The sequence below is a fragment of the Capricornis sumatraensis genome, chromosome 4 (assembly GCF_032405125.1).
Source record: "Capricornis sumatraensis isolate serow.1 chromosome 4, serow.2, whole genome shotgun sequence".
Lineage (NCBI taxonomy): Eukaryota > Metazoa > Chordata > Mammalia > Artiodactyla > Bovidae > Capricornis > Capricornis sumatraensis.
The window spans coordinates 10,940,433-10,965,212 of NC_091072.1; the positions used below are offsets into that span (position 1 = coordinate 10,940,433).

Genomic DNA, 24,780 nt, shown 5'->3' on the forward strand with positions numbered 1-24,780 from the left:
CTTCAGCCCTTTCTCTCGGAGCTTCTCTCTCCAGCAGGAAAATAAAGATGAGGATATTGGGACGATCGGACTTCTGGCCACGACATGATACGAAGTCTGATTCCCCTATCACCCTCGCAAATCTCTGGTCAGGAAGAGCCCGCAGGGCAAGGAGCTGCGTGCTGTGAGGCAAGCCCCTCCCACCTCTGCTGGTCACCATCTAGATGACCCGCTGCCGGCCAGAGGGAGCTGGTCCCGCAAGCTGAGAGGAGTGATGCGGTAGCCGCCCACGGTCCGACCTCTTGGAAGGACAGGACAAAAGGAGAGGATGGAGAGGGGATAGAAGCAGCTGTCAGGAGAAGGAAGGGGGCAAAGGGGAGAAGGAAGTGTTGTCTGAATGAGGGTCCTGAAGCCCCCAGGGGCCAGGAAGGCAGACTTACCAAATGTGGGGGCAGTTAGGATTTTGGTCCTTTTGTGTCTTGTTCATAATTTGCTCCAACTGGGCATGCACTCAGTTATTTTTAGTCCATGCTCCATTACTCTGGGAGAAAATTTAACTACCACTGTTTACGTTGATGATAGTTTTAGAGTAGCTCATGATTTTGGAATGTTGTGGAAGCAACCTGGTTTCCTTACTTCTAACAGAAATACAATTTTAAACAGCCCCTATATTCACCACAGAGAAGGCAATGGCACCCCACTCCAGTACTCTTGCCTGGAAAATCCCATGGACGGAGGAACCTTGTGGGCTGCAGTCCATGGGGTCGCTGAGAGTTGGACACAACTCAGTGACTTCACGTTCAGTTTTCACTTTCATGCATTGGAGAAGGAAATGGCAACCCACTCCAGTGTTCTTGCCTGGAGAATCCCAGGGACGGCGGAGCCTGGTGGGCTGCCGTCTATGGGGTCGCACAGAGTCGGACACGACTGAAGTGACTTAGCAGCAGCTATATTCACCAATTATTAGGTGCAATACTTTAAGCCTGCCACTTCAGCTATTATGGAGACTCTGGGGAATCCTAAACTTGACTCTCTGGGAGTGAAGGGAAATAACTTTGCTGGCATTTCTGCAAGGAATTAAAGGGGAACAGCTGCCAAACTTGTGTCATGGTGCAAAGAGATATTTCTCCAAACGAAAACAGAAAAACTGGCTAGAGAAGCTCAACAATTGGCCTCAAAAGAAAAAATAAAAAAGGAAAATGGAGGTTAAAAGGTAAACAATTGTTCTTGTGATAAAAAAAATCTCTGGTTTAGACCAGTTTATTCCTTCTCAGATCCAGATTTCCAGTTTCACTATCTGCTCTGCAATAACGGATTGAATGCTATTTTCTCCGTTAGTGAAGGCAGTGGTAGGTCTAGCCAGCAGAGGGCACCAGAGGTACATTGAGGGAAGAACAGGCTCCACCCGCGAGTAGTGTTTGGCTTTCTTTTTCTTGCTGCACAGGGCGTGAGCAGCGGCGGCCTAAGAAGACATCCAATGATGCTTTATCCCAGGTGCTCACGCTCCCAGAGTATGTCTCCCTTAGGTGATCTCACTGGCCTCCCTGGGTCCAGTAACCACATTCTTGGATCCTACTGATACCACATCATGGACTTCAGGTCTTGCTCCTGCGGCACCACCTCCACAGACTGCACAACCCCTGCAACAGTTGCAGTTTACCCACACCCACCCCGGTTCAGACACTGTACACTCCAGCTCGCACATGAGGTGGCACTGGTTCTCTCAGCAGCACCAGCTGGAGTTATGTTTTCTGCTTTTCTCCATGTCTGTGGACCACTTCTGGCCCAAACCATCAGCTAGGCAGAAATGATACCTTCTCCAATGAGGTCTGAACCTCAGCCTTGGGAGGGTGGCCACTCTTCCAAGCGTATCCTTCCTTGGGTAGTTTCCCTCAGACCTAAGATACCTGTTGAGTTCTCAGGATATCTTTAAATAATGGCTCTCCAATGGAGTATATTATTAAAATACCTATTTAAATTACTGTGTAATCCCTGTTCTCCTGATTGGACCTGGACAAATATAAGGCCACAGGCACAAGCTAAAGGAGGAACACCGCTGCTACTGTGCTGAATGCCACAGGAGTCTGACGTTACAACTTGGCAAACCATAATGAGCAGTTCAAATGGATGGCCACCTGATGTCCCATGGTAAAATACTCCATCTCTACTAGATCCCAGTAACACACCATTTCTCAAAAGATACATAAAAATTAGGTTCATAACATTGAAAAGAACCTTTGCAAGTAAGTGGCTCTGATGCTTTTGCTTCCTTGAAAGTATTACTTGCTCAGTTGTGTCTGACTTTTTGCAATCCCGTGGATTGTAGCCCGCCAGGCTCCTCTGTCCATGGGATTCTCCAGGCAAGAATACTGGAGTGGGTTGCCGCACCCTCCTCCAGAGGATCTTCCCGACCAGGGATTAAACCCCAGTCTCCTATATTGCAGGCAGATTCTTTACTGTTTAAGCCACCAGGGAAGCCCTTAGCTTCATGGTACACCTCCTCTTGGTAAACAGGAATCTGAACACACTAAAGCAGGTATACAGCTTTCAAAGAGGAGAATTGGTAACAAGAGAAAGACTGGATTCAACAACTCCTGAGTAAACGCCACTAGGACAAGTCATAGGCTAGCTGAAATCTATGAAGGAGGAAGGAGGAAAGTGGGGGAGAGGTTCAGGTCCACTGAAAGAGCAGAAAGGAAAAGGGATACTCTCTATGCTGGGGTCTTGAGACACAACTGGCAGGCTCTCAAGGCTTTATGGGTCTTTGACTGCTTTTAGCTGACTGAGAGTCTTTTTCAAGTTAGATACAGAGAAACTGAAAATAGAGAAAACACCAGACAATTAGGATGATTCCGGTGCAGATGATTTATTATTTCATGATTTAAACCCTCAGCAGTGACAACAGAGGGGACACAGAAATATGCTGGTTTGTTTGTTTGTTTGTTTTCCTTCTTGGTTTAGGCCAGTTTCTGGTGACTTATTTGGTACTATCCTCTCTACAGGGCAAGACCGTCAGTGACTGTTGCTATAAGGGAAAACAAGATAAAGCACAAAATGAAATAACAGTGTTACTATTTTTTTGAGTCCACATATTTCTAATACAAGCAATTTATTTAAAAGGTATGGCAATTGAGAGAGGATCAGGTAAATAATAATCGATTCTAGGGAAAAAAATCATTTGTTAACTCAGCTGCAAATAGTCTTAGTCTGTGTCTTCCTAAAATATCCTAAGTGCTTATTTATCAATTTTTGGTAACTATTTAGGTCAATAAAGCAAAGTGCCTTTAAAATTCCATTCTAAGTACATAAACTGATTTTAGTTTAGAACAAAAAAGAAAGAGATGTAATATTTCTAAGTACAATCACATTCTATAAAGGATAAAAACACAAACATACATGCACATACCTGTCTATACATCTATATATTGAAATAATTTAACAATGATCATCCTGGGTGCTAATATCAATGGTTAGTTTTTATTGTTTTGAATAGTTTTAAAGGAATAGTTAGATTCTCATGAAAGGACACACTAAAAAATAACCCACCAATAGTCTTCAACGACAAGGACATCAAAAACAAAAAGCCTAAAAACTAATCAGAGCCAAGAGGAGCCAAAGGAAACATTAAACAAAAAATAATGATGTCTCATGAATGGACTCTGGACCAGAAGAAGGACATCTATTAAAAGCTAAGAAAATATGAATATAGTATGGACCTTAGTTAATAATAATATATTAAATTGCTTTATCAATTGTAACTTATCAACTAATATTAAATGGTCATAATAGAGAAGACTGAGTGTAAAATATATGGAAAATTGTACTCTTTTCTCAATTTTTCTGTAAACTGAAAATGTTTCAATGCCATAAAGCCTCTTTGGAGTAAAAAAATTCATGAATGTTTATTACTTGTTACTACTATAATAAACAGAATGATTTGCATACTCACAAGCATATAGAATTTACTGAATAAATCAAGAGAGGGGAGTAATGGCAAGATACAGGCATTGCAAGCTCTCTGGACAGAAAAGGATCTTACTCTCATTATAAGGTAATCCTTCAGAATTATGATTAATGGAAATGGTTAAGCATAAAATAAAGTCAAAATGTTTGTTGTAAAACTCAGCACAAAATTGAAAATGATAAAATATTTTTGGAGCCAAGAAAATAATGTTTAAAAAACAAGAATTAATTAACAGTAGGCTAGATCTAAAATTCAAACTTAACAGAAAAATCAGTGGAGAGAGTTAAGAGAAGGTAAAAATACACTCAGCATTTCTTAAAATAAATGGAGTCTCAAAAGTGCCTCTAATCCGTTATTACTAATATTATATTACATATTTGTCTTTCTATGCATACTCATGAAAGAGCTCATTACAGAGAACAAGATGGCAGAGACGTAGGTGGACCATGGAGTACATCTCTCTCCACAGATACACCAGGAATACACCTTCAGACACAGAAGTGCATGCAGGACACCAGCTGCTGAGAGCGGACAGGAGTCCCTGACCAGCAGAAAAGAAGAGAACCAGGCAAAACTCGGTAGGACAAGGAACTAGGGGGGAAAACAGGAGTGTTAGTAGGACTGGACCTGCCCTCAGTGGGTGGGGGAACTGAACCAGGGGTCCACTCCCCACATCATTGCAGCAACCGTCTGAGTCAGAAGAAAAACATTTAAGGCTGAGAGTAAAACAGCCAATCCGTGGCAGCCTAAATGGAATGAGACTCAGACAGTCCTTGCCGCAGCCATACATACCCTGGACAGGGACACAGGTCCCCTGGAAAGGGCAGCGGCTCGGAGCTGGAGTTTAGGAATTGTGAAGAAATCCCAGGACGAGGGCTGCTGCTGACTGCAGAGACGGGGATCGAGAGGATGTGAGGGAGGAGATTGTGCCAGGAAAAGCCTGTAGAGGAAAGCCAGGCAGCCATGGAAGCCAGGCAATATAGATGAGTCACGTGTAGGGGGTGAAGCCATCACCACGGCCTCTCTCTCCCCACATGCCTGCATCAGCAGCTGAACAATAGAGAGGCTGATCCATCAGACACACTGAACTACAGAGGAGGACCCCAAACAGGTTGCCCCTTTAAGTGACTGATGTACAAGACTACACAGTAGGACCCCAGCCAAAGGGGGCCCTCTGTGTGCCTGACACACCGAACAACAGGGAAGGATCCCAAGGAAGGGAGCCCTCTAAGTGCCTGAATGGGAGGAGATATGGAGAAAAACTGGCCAAAGAGGCCTTCTGATCCCCAGCTACAAGAGGCTCGAAAAAGACTCTGAGAGGGCCATAACTCCTGCGGCAGAGGCAGTCCATGTCCCTGCAAACTTGGCACCACCAGGGTCCCTGCAAGCCAAGCAGCTGTGCCAACCCTCACTGGGGCAGAGCTGACACAGGCAAAAATGTCCTGCCTTTATGCACCCAGGGTCGCTTTGGTCGGTCCAACTCTTTGCAACCCGGTAGACTGTGGCCTGTCAGGCTTCCAGGCAAGGACACTAGAGTATTTTGGCCAATACTGGTTGCCATGCCCTTCTAGAGCACTATATTTCCTGCTGCCCTAGCTGCCAACTCTCCTGAGTACCTGGTGCTGCCAGAGCCCCTGCAACCCAAGCAGCTGTACCACTTCCACACCTGGCCCTCACTGGGGCACACCCAAGTCCTCCAGCACAGCCTCAGGAGCAAAGCCCAGTGGACGACCCACATGCAGAGGTGGAAATAAAACCACAATTGAAACCCAGGGGCAGTTGGCTGAGGAAGAGGACCCAAACCCCTCCCACCAGCTGTACAAGCTGCACATTAAATCCGCATGATCAATTAGGCAGACTCTGTGTCTAGGGAACATATATAAAAGCCCATTGAGAGCTCCCACAAAAGAAAACACACTAGTTCTGAGAGCTGTGGACATTGGAGGCAAGAACACACAGGAGTAGAAGCAGATTAGGATCTGAGCTGCCCCCACAGCAGGTCCAGAGACCAGTACAGTGTTGGAGGCCATCCTAGGGAGGTGAGGTGGACTGTGACTCCCAGTGAGAAAGGACGCTGACAGCAGTGACTCAAGAAAAACATTTATTATTCTTGTGTTCTGACTTGTTCTGTAGACTCTTTTGGATTTTTTTTTTTTTTACTTTTTTCTTTTTCTTTTTTTTCCCTTCCCACCACCTCCCCCCATTGTAGTTGTTGATTTTATTGGCACTATGAAATCTAATTAAGCTTTTGAGTTTTATTTTTTCCTTTCTCAGTCACATTTTTTATTGTTCCTATTCACTTCTGCCTCTACACTGGACTTGTGGAAATCTGTGGAGATTTTCTTTTTTCCACATTTATTCCTTTCTTTGCTTTTCCTACTGTTCTCTTCCCCTTGCAGTTAGTCTTTAATTATATAAATCTTTTTCTAGCTCTATTTAACTTTGCATATCTATTCTTTCTTTCATTTCTTTCCATCACTCTCAAAATATTTGTTACTTTTGTTTTCATTGCTTTATTCCCCACTTGGCACCTAGCTTTAGTTTTGTTTTCCAGTTTGTGCTTTAGTCAGTTTCATTTTTAACTGGTAGATACAATTTTCTATTTCCTTTGTTCACTGGGTCAATCTACTGTCTGTTATTTTTGTCGGACTGCTTTGATTTTGCTTATGGGTCTATATGTATATGTGTATATGCAGTCACACTTTTTATTGTTATTATAAACCACTGCCTCTATTTTGGATTTTGCAGTTCTGTGGAGTTTTCCTTTTTTTTTTTTTTTCTGCTTCTTCCTTTTTTCTCTCTCTCTCTCTTTCTTTTAATTGTATTAAACCTATTATATTTTTCTCCATTTATTCCTTTCTTTGCTTTTCCTACTGTTCTCTTCCCCTTGCAGTTAATCTTTAATGTATATAAATCTTCTTTATCTGCCTCTATTTAACTTTGCATATCTATTCGTTCTTTCCTTTCCTCTCAGCATGCTTATTAGTCTTGTTTTCATTGCTCTAGTCCCCACTTGTCGCCTTGCTTTAGTTTCGTTTCACAGTTTGTGCTTTAGTTAGTTTTACTCTTAACTGGTAGGTGTAATTTTTGGTTTCTTTTGTTCGCTGGGTCAGTCTACTGTACTTTATTTTTGTTGGACTGTTTTGATTTTATGAATGAGTGTATATGCATAGGTATATATTTCATTATCTTAATTATTATTTGCTTGATTTTGTAACCGACATTTGTCTGAGGTTCAGCTTTGGTTTCTCATTTTGGGTATTTGTTTTAGTCTCACTTAATGCCATAACAAACCACTTGGGGAATCTTTGTTCCTGACCAGAGATCAAGCCCTGAGCCGCTGGAGTGGGAGCACTGACTCCAAGACCCGAGATGACCAGAGCACTAACCATCAGTTCAGTTCAGTCACTCAGTCGTGTCTGACTCTTTACGACCCCATGGACTGCAGCACACTAGGCCTCCCTATCCATCACCAACTTCCAGAATTTACTCAAACTCATGTCCATTGACTTGGTGATGCCGTTCAACCACCTCATCCTCTGTTGTCCCCTTCTCCTGCCTTCAATCTTTCCCAGCATCAGGGTCTTGTCAAATGAGTCAGTTCTTCACATAAAGTGGCCAAAGTATTGGAGTTTCATTTTCAGCATCAGTCTTTCCAAGGAATATTCAGGATTGATTTCCTTTAGGATGGACTGGTTGGATCTCCTTGCATTCCAAGAGACTTTCAAGAGTCTTCTCCAACACCACAGTTCAAAAGCATCAATTCTTCAGTGCTCAGCTTTCTTTATAGTCTAACCCTCACATTCATACATGACTACTGGAAAAACCATAGCTTTGACTAGATGGACCTTTGTTGGCAAAGTAATGTCTCTGCTTTTTAATATGCTGTCTAGGTGGGTCATAACTTTCCTTCCAAGGAACAAGCATCTTCTAATTTCACGGCTGCCATCACCATCTACAGTGATTTTGGAGCCCCCCCAAAAAAGTCTGTCACTGTTTTCGCTGTTGGAGCAGTGGCTGCATGGCATCTGGGTGATGCTGAGGAGGTAAACCCCATCAAAGGGCAAAGGAGAAGAGCCAGCAAGATGGTAGGCAGGGAAAATTGTGTTTAGAATCAAACCCAATACCCACCAGAGATGCTCAAGGGCTCAAACAAACCTTGGGTGCATCAGGACCCAGAGACCCCACAGAAACTGAGACAGAACCGTGTTAGAGCATCTCCTGTGGAGGGACGGGTCAGCAGTAGACTGCCAGCAGCACAGGGGCTCTGGGTCCAGCAGACCTGGGTATAGCATAAGCCCTCTTGGAGGAGGTTGCCATTAACCCTAACATAGAGCCACCAGAGCTTACACAAGACTGGGAAAACAGACCCTGGAGGGCACAAACAGAACCTTGTGTGCACCAGGACACAGGCGAAAGGAGCAGAGACCCCACAAGAGACTGACCCAGACTTGTCCATGAGTGTCCAGGAGTCTCCAGGAGAGATGTGGGTTGGTGGTGGTCTGCTGCAGGGTTGGGGGCACTGAGTGTAGCAGCGTGTTCGTGGGACCTTTTGAAGGAGGTCACCATTATCTTCATTACCTCCACCATAGTTTGGGCCAGGTAAATAGCAGAGAGGAAACACAGCCCCACCCATCAACAGAAAATTGGATTAAAGATTTACTAAGCATGGCCCCGCCCATCAGAACAAGACCAAGTCTCCCCTTCAGTAGTCTCTCCCATCAGGAAGCTTCCATAAGCCTCTTATCCTTCTCCATAACAGGCGAAAGGAGAAGGAGACACTTCTCCTTCCTGTGATTGGTCACAGAAACAATCACAGTCACAGAAAACTAACCAATCTGGTCACATGGACCACAGCCTTGTCTAACTCAGTGAAACTATGAGCAATGCCGTGTAGGGCCATCCAAGACAGACGGGTCATGGTGGAGAGTTCTGACAAAACGTGGTCCACTGGAGAAGCGAATGGCAAACTACTTCAGTATTCTTACTTTTAGACCCTGTGAACAGTATGAAAAGGCAAAAAGATGCACTGAAAGATGAACTCCCTAGGTCGGTAGGTGCCTAATATGCTACTGGAGATCAGTGGAGAAATAAGTCCAGAAAGAACGAAGAGACGGAGCCAAAGCAAAAACAACACCCAGTTGTGGATGTGACTGTTGGTGGAAGTAAAGTTCGATGCTATAAAGAGCAACATTGCATAGGAACCTGGAACGTTAGGTTCATGAATCAAGGCAAATTGGAAGTGGTCAAACAGAAGATGGGAAAAGTGAACATCAACATTTTAGGAATCAGTGAACTAAAATGGATGGGAATGAGTGAATTTAACTCACCCATGACTGTTATATCTATGGCTGTGGGCAAGAATCCCTTAGAAGAAATGAAGTAGCCCTCATAGTCAACAAAAGAGTCCAAAGTGCAGTACTTGGGTGCAATCTCAAAAACAACAGAATAATATCTGTTCATTTTCAAGGCAAACCATTCAATATCACAGTAATCCCAAGTCTATGCCCCGACCAGTAATGCTGAAGAAGCTGAAGTTGAACAGTTCTAAGAAGACCTACAAGACCTTCTAGAACTAACACCCAAAAAAAGATGTCCTTTTCATTATAGAGGACCGGATGCAAAAGTAGGAAGTCAAGAGTTACATGGAGTAACAGGCAAATTTGGCCTCAGAGTACAGAATGAAGCAGGGTAAAGGCTAATAGAATTTTGCCAAGAGAACACACTGGTCATAGCAAACACCCTCTTCCAACAACACAAGAGAAAACTCTACACATGGACATCACCAGATGGTCAATACTGAAAACATATTGATTATATTCTCTGCAGCCAAAGATGGAGAAACTCTATACAGTCACCAAAAATAAGACCTGAGGTTGACTGTGGCTCAGATCATGACCTCCTTATTGCCAAATTAAGACCTAAATTGAAGAAAATAGGGAAAACCACTAGACCATTCAGGCATGACTTAAATCAAATCCCTTATGATTATACAGTGGAAGTGAGAAATAGATTCAAGGGATTAGATCTGATAGACAGAGTGCCTGAAGAACTATGGACAGAGGTTCCTGACATTGTAGAGGAGGCAGGGATCAAGACCAATCTCAAGAAAAAGAAATGCAAAAAGGCAAAATGACTGTCTGAGGAGGCTTTATAAATAGCTGTTAAAAGAAGAGGAGTAAAAGGCAGAGGAGAAAAGGAAAGATATACCCATTTGAATGTAGAGTTCCAAAGAATTGCAGGAGAGAGGAGAAAGTCTTCCTCAGTGATCAATGCAAAGAAACAGAGGAAAACAATAGAATGGGAAAGACTAGAGATCTTTTCAAGAAAATTGGAGATACCGGGGAAACATTTCATGCAAAGATGGGGATAATAAAGGACAGAAATGGTCTGGACCTAACAGAAGCATAAGAGATTAAGAAGAGATGGCAACAATACACAGAAGAACTGTACAAAAAAGATCTTCATGACCAAGATAATCACGACGGTGTGATCACTCATCTAGAGCCAGACATCCTGGAATGTGAAGTCAAGTGGGCCTTAGAAAGCATCACTACGAACAAAGCTAGTGGAGGTGATGGAATTCCAGCTGAGCTATTTCAAATCCTAAAAGATGATGCTGTGAAGTGCTGCACTCAATATGCTGGCAAATTGGGAAAACTCAGCAGTGGCCACAGGACTGGAAAAGGTCAGTTTTCATTCCAATCTCAAAGAAAAGCAATACCAAAGAATGCTCAAACGACTGCACAATTGCACTCATCTCACACACTAGCAAAGTAATGCTTAAACTTCTCAAAACCAGGCTTCAACAGTACATCCAGATGTTCGAGCTGGATTTAGAAAGGCAGAGGAACCAGAGATCAAATTGCCATCATCCACTAGATCATAGAAAAAGCAAGAGAGTTCCAGAAAAACATCTATTTCTGCTTTCTTGACTATGCCAAAGCCTTTGACTGTGTGGATCACAACAAACTGTGGGAAATTCTGAAAGAGATGGGAATACCAGACCACCTGACCTGCCTCTTGAGAAAACTGTATGCAGGTCAGGAAGTAACAGTTAGAAATGGACATGGAACAACACACTGGTTTCAAATCGGGAAAGGATTATGTTAAGGCTATTATTGTCACCCTTCTTATTGAACTTATATGCAGAGTACATCATGAGAAATACTGGGCTGGAAGAAGCACAAGTTGCAATCAAGACTGGCAGGAGAAATCTCAATAACCTCAGATATGCAGATGACACCACCCTTATGGTAAAAAGCAAAGAACTAAAAAGCCTCTTGATGAAAGTGAAAGAGGAGATGGAAAAAATTGGCTTAAAACTCAACATTCAGAAAACTAAGATCATGGCTTCTGGTCCCATCACTTCATGGCAAATAGAAGTAGCAACAATGAAAACAGCGAGTATAAATTAGCAGTGAGCTTCTCATATATATGGTTTTTACTCTGTTGTACATTCCTTCTGTTCTTAATTGGTTGAAAGGATATATCATAAAAATGTTTTTAATTTGTCAAATTTTTCCTATATCTACTGAGACAATCTTGTCATTTTCATTCTTCATCTGGTTAATGTGGTGGGTGTTATCACATTGATTAATTTTCATATGTTGAACCATCCTTGCACTCCCATGATATCACTTTGCCATGGTGCATAATCCTTTCCATGTGCAGTTGAATTTGGTTTTGCTAGTATCTGTTGAGAATTTTTGCATTTATATTCATCACAGATACTAGTAGTTTCCTTTTTCTGTGGAGTCCTTACCAATTTTGGTATCAGAGTAATGCTGGCCTCATAAAAAGAGTTTGTGTTTTCACCTTTATACTTTTTGGAACAGTTTTAGAATACTGACTTTAATTCCTATTTAAAATTTTGGCAGAATTCACTAGTAAAACCAATCTCTCCTGGGCTTTTCTTCGTTGTGAAGCTTTTAATTACTGGCTCACTTTCCTTGCTAGGTTTTAATCTGCTCACTTTCTATTTCTTCATGATTTAATCTTGGCATGTTACATGTTTCCAGGAATGTGTTTATTTCTTTTTGGTTTTTTTAGTTTTTTAGCATACAAATGTTCATAGTAATCGTTAAGGAACTATGAACTATAAAAAGATTAATTCTGTAGTATTTGTAATGATACTATTTCTGGTTTTATTATATTAGTCTTCTCCCTTTTTGTGCTAGTTAGCCTAGCTAAAGTTTTGTTAATTTCTTTCTTTTTTCAGAAAAACATGCTTACGTCTATTGATTTTTAAAATTGCTTTTCTAGTCTTCCTTTTCTTCATATCTGCTCTAAGCTTTATTATTTCCTTCCTCCCACTTAATTTGGGTTTAGTTTATTTTCTTCATTCCTTGATGGTTGTCAAGTTCAGTGGTTACTTGAGATCTTAAGACAGTTAAAATGAATGAAAACTCCAAGACTCTATCTTATTAATAATTTTTTTCTGACATAAAAATATAACTATAAGCACATTTGACATCTTTACAATATCAGTCTTCGTTTCATGTGGCAGTAAAACATCATCAAGTAATTAACCTCCAATTAAAATAAACAAATTTATATTTAAAAAAAACATCATCAAGATATAAGCTCTCCTTACCAAACTTCAAAATTAAACAAAAATTATGTGGTCATAAATGCTAGTGTGAAATCTCTCCTTTGGTGTGGGTCAGGGAGGGTTGAGACATCATGAAACCAAGTTTTATTATTCAGTACTATACAATCATCTACAATGGGGACCATATAAGAATATTGTGAACAAACGCTTGGTTTGAAATTAACGATTTTAAGTGTTCCTTGTACAACGATTGAAAGGTACAATGCAGAATGGTTAATCCTGCTATACTCACCTGGCACTGGGGAATGACACGCTGTTAGTGCTGCTTTCTTCTGACACAGATCTGTAACAGCGATAATGTTTATTTTTAAAAAGTGAGAAAATGTTTAAATCTTAATCAAGTGACTATTTGAATGAAGAATGTTCTTCAGAGCAATAGAGTGATTCACTAAATAAAATGTCTCCTTCTAGGGAAATAAGAGCAATAAAATAACTACCATCTCAATATTAGGAGAAACACCACCAGCCATCTCACTATGTCGACCTAATCTTCTCATTCTCATTTCACATTTACTCAAATATTTATGGTATAAGCCCACATAGTTGCGGGCAGGCCCCTTGATTCCTTGGTAATCCTAACTCTCACCCAAATTAAGCCAAAACAATAAAGTAGCAGTCCAAAATTTCAGCTTAGAGTCTGTACATTTCTATAGATTTCTTTCATTCTCTCATAACACATACTCTTCTTCTCTTTATATCGATTCCAAGAAGGTAAAACTAGAGATAAATACCTCTGTGGGAAAATATAGTAAATTATGAATAAGGGGTTCAATAATGATGCTTAAATTTTTATGTAATGGATTACAGATAATATGATAATGTCATTTATTAATTTAGTGTACCCAGGAGTTTATGATAAATTGGAAAGCTATTATCTCACCTTTTATACAGTTACAGAGAATAATTTTAAGAACATAAAGATTAAACCCCTTGCTCAAGATATCATAGTTATCAAGATATGCAATATTTAGAAGTTAAAGCCAGGTTTTCTGAGACTAAATATAGTTTTCGCCCCATTTCATGATGCTTCCTCCTGTCTAACCTGATTAACATGAACTACACATGTGATTTCTAGCTGAGAAATGACTTGCCCAATCAGCAATATAACGAATTAGGAAAATAAATATTAGGCAGGCATATTCATAGATCTTATCTCTAGTGGAGTAGGGTATTTTAATGAAGTTATTTACCATTGGTCTGAGGCTCTGTATGTTAAAATTTTATTTTTAAATGCAGTGTTATTATTTATTCTCATGAAGAGAAGTCTCCCGTGTACAATATGACCATATAGACAGAGTCTGGATTAAGAGCTTGCCCAGTGGCTCAGATGGTAAAGAATCCACCTGTAATGCAGAAGACGCGGGTGAGGAAGACGCCCTGGAGAAGGAAATGATAACCCCATCCAGTATTCTCGCCTGGAGAATTCCGTGGACAGAGGAGCCTGTGGTCTACAGTCCCTGGGGTCGCAGAGTCAGAAACAACTGAGCGGAAACTATCATATTGGATGAAGAGGCTGAATTAATCTCCACCATACCCTTGACACCCATCCTCCTCAAGTAATACTGCTGGTAAAATGTAGTAAAACCAGAAAAAATATGAAGGACACCAAGCCAGTTTGAAATGTATCTGTGTGCCTCTCCTCATATCGCTTTGCCTATATAGTCTTAGCATATTCTAGATGAACCATGAACACTTTTTTCTTGACTTATTTATTTGATAAGAATAAAACATATATACCTTTCACTTTCAAGTTCTCCTTTGTAGCACAGCTCTCTTATTTTATCCTGCTTTATTATAAGAGCAGCAGCAATGATGAACACAGGTATAGAAATGTAGAAAATGAGTTGAAGTCTGTGTTTTGGATGACCAAGAGATCTTCCCTTCAAAAAACTTTTACCTCGAATGGAAAATATCATTTCAAACTGTGTCAGAGATTTTATTAATCAAATGAAATGGTGCAAAGCTATCATTATCAGCCATATTCCCAAACACTAAACAATTCATTCATATAGACTGTGAATATAATAAAGTCCAAAAACCTAAACTAATATATTAAATGAGCTTTACAGATGTTTCTGTTTTCAAACTTCTACCATATGGTGATTTCCTTGATTGAAGGCATTGTTCTTTCATGGACCACATGTTTAACACCTGCAAGTATTTCTTCAGTTCTGTTAAGATACAGGGTTTCTGAGGCTCAAACATATATATCACAAAGAGTATTGGGATTTTACCTGTATGTGAGAATTAAATCTGGGGTGTGTGGCATTTTGGCTTCTCTGGTGGCTCAGATGGTAAAGAATTTGCCTGCAATGCAGGAGACTTGGGTTCAACCCTGGGTCGGGAAGATGCTCTGGGGAAAGGAATGACCACCAACTCCAGCATTCTTGCCTAGAGAATTCCGTGGGTGGAGAAGCCTGGGGAGCTACACTCATGGGGTCACAAAGAGTTGGACACAACTGAGCACCTAAAATTTTCACACTTTATGTGGCATTTTTCTTATATTACTAGAATTTTTTCTAAAAATTAAAGGTACTCTAAATAACTTATTTAACTAAGTTATTTAATCAAATATGTGGCAACAGGAAATTGTTAAAATGACTCTAGATTTTATAGAATGCATGGCTAAATCTGCCTCTGACCCATTTCTGATTAACAAGTGCTAATATTTACATTTTCCTCATCTGTTCTTATAGATTCTCAGCTGACATCTGTATTCGCCTTCCTGGAGTCCTTATGTATTGAGTCCTGCTTTCTTCATAATTTGTTGGTTTGCTTCCTTTTATTTGATATGAACTCTTTGGCAATGTGGGAGTCCTGGGTTCAATCCCTGGCTCAGGAAGATCCCCTAGAGAAGGGAACAGCTACGCATTCCAGTATTCTGGCCTGGAGAATTCCATGGCCTATAGTCCATGGGGTCACAAAGAGTCGGACAAAACTAAGTGACTTTCACTTCACTTCATTCTTGCTCTATCACTTCTTAGCCACATGGGGGAGCTGACAGGCAGAAGAGCAACTCGCCAGCTACAGTGTGGCTGATCACAGAGGCTCAAAATTCTCCTCTTAGGCTAGCCTCAATTCTTCTCCTTTTTTCCCATGGTTTTTAAAGAGAGTTCAAGGTAGGAGCAGCATTTTATTTTTCAGTCAGCTCTGTGTCTGTGCCTGGGGTTCCTGGTATCTTCAAGGTAAAAATTACATGATATTTGTAATTAGACAAAGAATCAGATGAAGAGATCAGCATCTCTAGTTATATCCAGCAGACTGATTCTCAACCTCATGTGTAGTCTTCTGGGTAATCATGGAGATCACGTGGTTACTTTGAAAATGAATAAGATATGAAAGTGGCCTTGAAAGTCTAAGCAAGATTTCCCAGACCAAAAAAAAAAAAAAAGGTCTTTCTTTCCCTTTTACTATCTAGTTTTAATGAGCACTGTGTACTGATACCTGCCAACAAAGACTATTTTCTATAAATTCTTCTTTCAGTTTGAGATCTTCATTTAATTAATTACTCTGAGTCTCCAGTCCCCATACGTTAAACTAGTCCCCAACAATCTGCCTCAAGGATTCTACCTCCTTTCAAAGATACCTCAGGGCATCCAGTCATTTAACTATTCAGTTCAGTTCAGTTCAGTTCAGTCGCTCAGTCCTGTCCGACTCTGCAACCCCCTGCAGCACACCAGGCCTCCCTGACCATCACCAACTCCCGGAGTTCACTCAAACTCATGTCCATTGAGTCGGTGACGCCATCCAACCATCTCATCCTCTGTCGTCCCCTTCTCCTCTTGCCTTCAATCTTTCTGAGCATCAGGGTCTTTTCAAATGAGTTCTTCACATCAGGTGGCCAAAGTATTGGAGTTTCAGCTTCAACATCAGTCATTCCAATGAACACTCAGGACTGATCTCCTTTAGGATGGACTGGTTGGATCTCCTTGGAGTCCAAGAGTCTCTCAAGAGTCTTCTCCATCACCGCAGTTCAAAAGCGTCAATTCTTCAGCACTCAGCTTTCTTTATAGTCCAACTCTCACATCCACACATGACTACTGAAAAAACCACAGCCTTGACTAGATGGACCTTTTTTGGCAAAGTAATGTTCTGCTTTTTAATATGCTGTCTAGGTTGATCATAACTTTTCTTCCAAGAAGTAAACGTCTTTTTATTTCATGGCTGCACTCACCATCTGCAGTGATTTTGGAGCCCAAAAGATAAAGTTTGCCACTGTTTCCACTGTTTCTCCATCTATTTGCCATGAAATGATGGGACTGGATGCCATGATCTTTGTTTTCTGAACGCTGAGCTTTAAGCCAACTTTTTCAATCTCCTCTTTCACTTTCATCAAGAGGCTCTTTAGTTTTTCTTCAATTTCTGCCATAAGGGTGGTATCATCTGCATATCTGAAGTTATTGATATTTCTCCCAGCAATCTTGATTCCAGCTTGTGCTTCATCCAGCCCAGCATTTCTCATGATGTACTCTGCATATAAGTTAAATAAGCATGGCGACAATATACAGCCTTGACATACTCCTTTTCCTATTTGGAACCAGTCTGTTGTTCCATGTCCAGTTCTAACTGTTGCCTCCTGACCTGCATACAGGTTTTTAAGAGACAGGTCAGGTGGTCTGGTATTCCCATCTCTTTCAGAATTTCCCACAGTTTGTTGTGATCCATACAGTCAAAGGCTTTGGCATAGTCAATAAAGCAGAAATAGATGTTTTTTGGAAACTCTCTTGCCTTTTTTTTTTTCACTGTTTAGTTTTTTATTACAGTACTGGGATGATCCATCAGATGTTGGCAATTTGATCTCTGGTTCCTCTTCCTTTTCTAAAACCAGCTTGAACATCTGGAAGTTCACAGTTCACATATTGTTGAAGCCTGGCTTGGAGAATTTTGAGCATACTAATTCACTGCTTTTCACCTCCTCCGTTTTATTTCCCCCAAATGTCTCAGCCTTTATGACTCAAGGGTTTAATTGTCATATCAAACTCCCCAAAACACAGATGTGACCATAGCAAACTTCATGGGTAAATATCAGGCATAAAGGGGCCAGCATCCAGCAGCAGCAACTCCCAAAACTTTTCCCCCTTCTCCTCCAACTCCACACTGCATTCAGATGGGTGACAGAAAAACAAGATGAGAAGTTCTGTGTAGACACAAGATTGCTCATAAATAGTCATTTCACTTTTGCACTATTAACTACACAGTTACATGATTGCCTAGTTCCTCCAGGCAACTATTCTACCATGAATAAATTCCAGGTTTACTTAGAATAATCGATGTATACTAAAGAGTGTGTGTGTGCTCTGCCTTTTGCAAGCCTGCCAGCCTCTCCTGTCCATGGAATTCTCCAAGCAAGAATACTGGAGTGGGTTGCCATGCCCTCCTCCAGAGGATCTTTACATCCCAGGATTGAATCTACTTCACTGGGCCACAGTGAGCTCAGATCTTGCTCAAGTAATATTCTAGGTGTTTCTGCGGGGTGTTTTCAAATGAAATTAATATTTAAATCAGTATGTGTGTTAGTTGCTCATTTGTGTCCATTTCTTTCTGACCCCATGGACTGTAGCCCACCAGGCTCCTTTATCCATGGGATTTCCCAAGCAAGAATATTGGAGTAAGCTCCCATTCCCTTCTCTAGGGGATCTTCCCTACCCAGGGATTGAACCCAGGTCTCCTGCATTGCAGATAGAGTCTTTACCATCTGAGCTACCCAGGAAGCCCAACATTTAGATCAGTAGACTGAGTAATGTAGTAGCTTTCTTTAATGCAGGTGGGCCTCAATCCTGGAGGTCTTAGTTAAACAAAAACACTGATCCTCCAGTGAAGATTCTTCCTGCTTGAGGTGCCCAAACTGAGACACCAGCTTTGCCTGACCTTTAAGGCTGCTGCCCTTCACGCAAAAACTGCACCATCAGCTCTCCTCGAGCTGAGTTTACTGACTCTGTAGATCTTGGAATCTGTCAGCCTCCAGAATCACATGGGCCGATCAATTCCTTCTAAAGCTTCTCCTCCTGTGCCATCAATGGTCCCATTTCTCTGGAGAATTCTGACTAATACAGATTTTGGTTCCAAGAAACAAGATGTTGTTATAAAAAATACCTAAATATGTGGAAATGGCTTAGGAACTCATAATAGATACTATCTAGAGGAATTTTGAGGCACATTGTGGAAAACACCTAGATTAATCTGAAGAGAAGGCAGGAAGAGAAGGGGACGACAGAGGATGAGATGGTTGGATGGCATCACCGACTCAATGGACACGAGTGTGAGCAAGCTACAGGAGTTGATGATGGACAGGGAAGCCTGGCATGCTGCAGTCCATGGGGTTGCAAAGAGTCAGACAAGACTGAGACCGACCTGAACTGACTGAATCTGAAGAGATTGTCGGTGGAAATCTGGACGGTAAAGGCAACTCTGGTGAGGATTCAGAGGCAAAAGAGGAGAGGAGAGAAAGCCCACATCTTTTCTAGACGATACAAAGATAATCATGAATGGAATGCTGGTAGAAATATTTACATGAAAGTTGTTCCTGGTGAGATTTTAGACAGAAAAGAACAATGGGTAAGAAAAGGCAACTCCTGTTATAAAGTGACCAAAAACTTGGCTAAATTGTAATCTTGTGTTTTATGGAAGATAGAATTTGTGAGTCATGAAACTGGATAATTAGTTGAGAATATTTCTAAGAAAAATGTCAAAGGTGTAGCCTGGACACCCCTGACTTATTACAGTAAAATGTGAGCAGAGGAGAAAAAGTGAAGAAGCTAGCGCTAAGCAGAGAGGTGCCAGAATTTAAAGATTTGGAGAATTCTCAGTCTATGAATTTTGCAAAAAAAAAAAAAAAAAGAGGGGGGGATATGTTCCAAAATGTGGACAGAAAAATCATCTGATAAATAGACTGTCCACGTGAACCATCTCAGGAGACGGCGGGAATAAGGATGAGATGATATCAGCAGAAGCACTGCCAGGTCCGACCGAAGAGAACAGCACAGAGCCACAGAACAGGCTGGCTGCCAACACGCTTTATCCTCCAAGAAAAGAGAAGGATGCAGAGGGTGACTCAGAGATCATCCAGGCTTCCTCTCCCATCACGGGGCCAGCAGCTATCTCTTCCTCACTTTTGACCAGCCAAGTTCCGTTGCCCAGTGGCTCAGGGGCAGTTTACTCCAAAGAGCTGTATGGATGGAGCCTCTGTCCAGAGCTGAAGAGTTAGGGTAGAAGCTACTGCAGCTGGGTTATGCTCCCACCCCAAAGGCTCTGGAGGACAGAACATCAAAACTAAGAAGGTTATTCTCCAGCCTGAACATCAAATGTAATTTGCCTTGCTAAGTTTTATTTGTATTTTCTGAGACCTGTCACCCTTTTCTCCTTTCCAATTTCCCCCTTTAGGAACAAGAATGTCTATTGTATGCCTGTCTATCCACCATTTTTTATTTTCTTGATGGTCCAACTGTCACACCTGTATATGACTACTGGAAAAACCATAGCTTTGACTAGATGGACCTCTGTCAGCAAAGCGATGTCTCTGCTTTGTAATACACTGTCTAGGTTTGTCATAGCTTTTCTCCCAAGGAACAAACATCTTTTAATCTCATGACTGCAGTTACCATCTGCAGTGATTTTGGAGCCAAAAAATAAAATCTGTCACTGGTAACACTTTTTTTCCCTTTTATTTGCCATGAATTGATTGGACTGAATGCCACGATCTTAGTTTTTTGAATGCTGAGTTTCAAGCCAGCATTGTCACTCTCCTCCTTCACTCTCATCAAGAGGCTCTTTAGTTTCTCTTCACTTTCTCTGATCAGACTGGTATCATCTGCATATCTGAGGTGGCTGATATTTCTCTTGGCAATCTTGATTCCAGCTTGTGATTCATTCTACCCAGGATTTCACATTATATTCTCTGCATAGAAGTTAAATAAGCAGGGTGATAATATACATACAGCCTTGTTGTATGCCGTTCACAGTTTTGAACCAATCGGTTGTTTCACGTCTGGTTCTAACACACATACAGGTTTCTCAGGAGGCAGGTAAGTTGGTTTGGTATTTCCATCTCTTTAAGAATTTTCCACAGTTTGTTGTGATCCACACAGTCTAAGGCTTTAGTGTAGTCAACGAAGCAGAAGTAGATGTATTCCTGGCACTGCGCTTTCTCCATGATCCAACGAATGTTGACAATTTGATCTCTGGTTCTTCTGCCTCTTAGAAACCCAGCTTGCACATCTGGAATTTTCTCAATTCACATATGGCTGAAGCCTAGCTTGAAGGATTTTGAGCATAACCTTACTACTTACTACCACTTGAAATGAGCATGATGGTATGATGAGTTTAGGCTCTTATGAGGTCATTGCTTTTTCACTGGGACCTGTTGTGCACAAGAACCTGTGTGTGCCCTCTAGAGTGGAGGTTCTGTTTCCCCCAGTCCTATGGAATTACTGCAATCAAACCCCACTGGCCTTTAAAGCCAGATGCTCAGGGAGTTCCTCCTCCTGATGACAGACCCCTAAGCTGGGGACCCCCATGTAGGTGCTCATAACTTTCACTTCTGTGTAATAAGTTCTGTGATACAATTATTTTCCAGGTTGTGGGTCACCCACCCAGTGGGTATGGGATTTTATTTTATCGCTATTGCACCCCTCCAACTGTCTCATTGTGGCTTTCGCTTTGTACTTGGGTGTAGGGTATCTATTTGTATGTTCCAAAATTTGTTTTCAATGTCTGTTCAGCAGTTAGTTGTGATTTTGGTGTTTTTGCAAGAGCTTATGTTTTTCTACCAAGTCATCTTGTCTCTGCCTCCTTTTTCTTTTTCCTGTGTGCTTAATCTTATTTCACTTGCTCACACAGTGCTGAGGGCAGAGGTCTTACACCCTACACTTCAGACCTAGTGCGAAATTGCTTTGCTGACATCTCTGCTGAGTGTGTAGAAGTATTGAATAACACAGCGTTGCTTATTTAAAGGTTGCTAACAGAGCATACCTTAAAAGTTCCCCATACAGGAAAAAAAACACTCTAAGTATGCTGACAGGTGTTAGCTAGACCTACTGTAGTGACAACCTACATTGTTTTACAATGTATAAAATATCAAATCATTATGTTGTACCCCCTGAAACTAATATAATGCTACACATCACTTATATCTTAATAAAAAATATTTTGAATTGGTTATGGTGGAGAAGGAGCCGAAAAAACACAAATGGAGATGAAATCTCAAATGTCTGGGTTGAGACAAGCAAGTATCTAAATCAATTACACATTTTTGTTTCCTAAATTAAAAAAAATTTGTTTTCCCTAAAGATGGCAGTGTTCAGATAAAAATAACTACTGCTGGATTAGTTCTGGGCCCACTACAAGAACAAACATGTTTTATCTATTCATTCAATTTCTTCTTTTTTCTTTGTGTTTTTCTTTTTTATTTTTATATATATTTAATTTTTTAATATAAATTTCTTGATTGCTCTACAAAACTATGAAGTTACATTTCCAGATTCATAGATTGCAACTAAAATGACTAGTGGGAGAAAAAAGTGGAAGTTTTGATAACATCTGTTGATCCCTTACAGTGAAGCAATGACTCTGTCACGTTTTAGAAAGTAAATGTGGTAGCACACATTGCCCCAGCTCTTAGGTAATTTAGTTTCCAGAAGAGAATTTCAAATAAGCTTCTGAGTTTCTATGAAAATTTTAATAAAACCATACAAAATAAAGTGATTGTTGCTATCCTGATCAAACACAAACTAGTCTTTGTTCATCTATATGCATATTTACCAAACAGAGCAAATGTAACTCTTTGCAAGTTCCATTCAGTCTATAAATTTCTTACTGAAGAAAAGAAAAAGATCTCACTTGCCAAATGTCCTGACCACCTGGTACACAACACTGAAAGGGGTGTGATTTGTTTTTCTGTGATATGAAGGTTTTCATAATGAAAATTTCAATCACTTTCAGTTTCCTCAAAATGTGCAGAAGCATTTAACAAGATTTTGTTTGTTTGTTTTTTAACTTCACACTGTAGAAAGACATTGCTTCCTTAAACAAGTGTACAAGATGGTTGTACACTTTGCTGGCCATAGAAGATATGTTGAAATATTTGCAGTGCAGTGGGTGTGTGTCCAGTCATGGCTGACTCTTTCCAACCCCATGGATAGTAGCCCACCAGGCTCCTCTGGCCACGGAATTCCTCAAGCGAGAATATTGAAGTGGGTCACCATTTCCTCCTCCAGGGTATCTTCTTGACCCAGGGATCAAATCAGGGTCTCCTGCATTGGCAAGCAGATTCTTTTACCGAACCACCTGGGAAGCCCAGTTCAGTTCAGTTCAGTTCAGTTCAATTCAGTCGCACAGTCCTGTCCGACTCTTTGCAACCTAATGAATCGCAGCACGCCAGGCCTCCCTGTCCATCACCATCTCCCGGAGTTCACTTAGACTCAAGTCCATCGAGTCCATGATGCCATCCAGCCATCTCATCCTCAGTCGTCCCCTTCTCCTCCTGCCTCCAATCCCTCCCAGCATCACAGTCTTTTCCAATGAGTCAACTCTTCGCATGAGGTGGCCAAAGTACTGGAGCTTCAGCTTTAGCATCATTCCTTCCAAAGAAATCCCAGGGCTGATCTCCTTAAGAATGGACTGGTTGGATCTCCTTGCAGTCCAAGGGACTCTCAAGAGTCTTCTCCAACACCACAGTTCAAAACCATCAATTCTTTGGTGCTCAGCCTTCTTCACAGTCCAACTCTCACATCCATACATGACCACTGGAAAAACCATAGCCTTGACTAGACGGACCTTAGTTGGCAAAGTAATGTCTCTGCTTTTCAATATGCTCTCTAGGTTGGTGATAACTTTCCTTTCAAGGAGTAAGCATCTTTTAATTTCATGGCTGCAGTCACCATCTTCAGTGCTTTTGGAGCCCCAAAAAATTAAGTCTGACACTGTTTCCACTGTTTCCCCATCTATTTCCCATGAAGTGATGGGACCAGATGCCATGATCTTTGTTTTCTGAATGTTGGGCTTTACGCCAACTTTTTCACTCTCCTCTTTCGCTTTCATCAAGAGGCTTTTTAGATTCTCTTCACTTTCTGCCATAAGGGTGGTGTCATCTGCGTATCTGAGGTTATTGATATTTCTCCCGACAATCTTGATTCCGGCCTGTGTTTCTTCCAGTCCAGCGTTTCTCATGATGTACTCTGCATATAAGTTAAATAAGCAGGGTGACAATATACAGCCTTGACGTACTCCTTTTCCTATTTGGAACCAGTCTGTTGTTCCATGTCCAGTTCTAACTGTTGCTTCCTGACCTGCATACAGATTTCTCAAGAGGCAGGTCAGGTGGTCTGGTAATCCCATCTCTTTCAGAATTTTCCACAGTTGATTGTGATCCATACAGTCAAAGGCTTTGGCATAGCCACGCTAAAATATTTACCTGATGTAAAATCTTATTTTTTAAAATGCTGGACAAGAAGAAAATACTTCTCTAATGTTGAAATTCATGGAGGATGAGAATAGAGAAAAAAAAGTTCTCAATGAAATGGAAATTTATATGCTGCTTTTCCAAAGCAATCTGATGATCTGTGAAGAGGCCTGCAGAATTCCAGAATAGGATGTATTGACTACACCTTGGTAGTTCTCTGATTTGCACAGGTTGTGACAACAATTCATACACTTGAAAAAACGACTCATACCTTTGGAAATAAAGACTGCTTCTGAACTCAAAAAATGTAACCAGCAATGGGGAAGCAAGTTAGGAAGGACTTCCTCAGTTCCTTTATTAAAACAGTAATTTATATGGAATTCAAATTAGATTTCACCAACTAAGATTACTTCTATGCTTTAAGCCATGTTCCCTGAAAAAGAAATATTTAACATCCAGTGTGCTTCGGAGTGCATAAAAATGATGGGCATTTGAGACACGGATAGCCTATGTGATGAATTTAAATATGCAAAAGAGCTGACTGACAGAGAGGTGGCCTATCATACCAAGCCTGTAGCAACAAAGTGATTGAACATTTTTGCAGAGCTGCAAAATATTAATAGTTTTTCCAAGCCTGAGAGCCTGCTTTATCTAGTAAAGAAAACCCTTAGTATCCTATGCTCAACTGCTTTTGTCAAGATACTTAGCATAATGCCATTACAATGAACTGATATCGCAATTCAGTAAACGTGGGCTTGTTAAAACAAAGCTTCAAGTCAAAATGAATTTTACATTTGATTCTATTCCACTTTGCTACTACTTAAAAGA

At 40.9% G+C, this 24,780-nt stretch overlaps 1 protein-coding gene across 1 annotated transcript in view; it reads right to left on the reverse strand.

The window, feature by feature from the left end:
• Positions 1-1,249: 1,249 nt before the first annotated feature.
• The window catches only part of LOC138078041 (disintegrin and metalloproteinase domain-containing protein 5-like), a 103,622-nt gene continuing 80,091 nt past the window's right edge, over positions 1,250-24,780 (reverse strand). Inside the window, exons 15-19 of the mRNA XM_068970508.1 lie at positions 14,295-14,454; positions 12,790-12,840; positions 5,621-5,809; positions 4,736-4,829; positions 1,250-1,441 (exon numbers count right to left, since the gene is read on the reverse strand). Of these exons, the coding sequence (XP_068826609.1) occupies positions 1,250-1,441; positions 4,736-4,829; positions 5,621-5,809; positions 12,790-12,840; positions 14,295-14,454 (686 nt within the window). The remainder of the gene's footprint in view (positions 1,442-4,735; positions 4,830-5,620; positions 5,810-12,789; positions 12,841-14,294; positions 14,455-24,780) is intronic.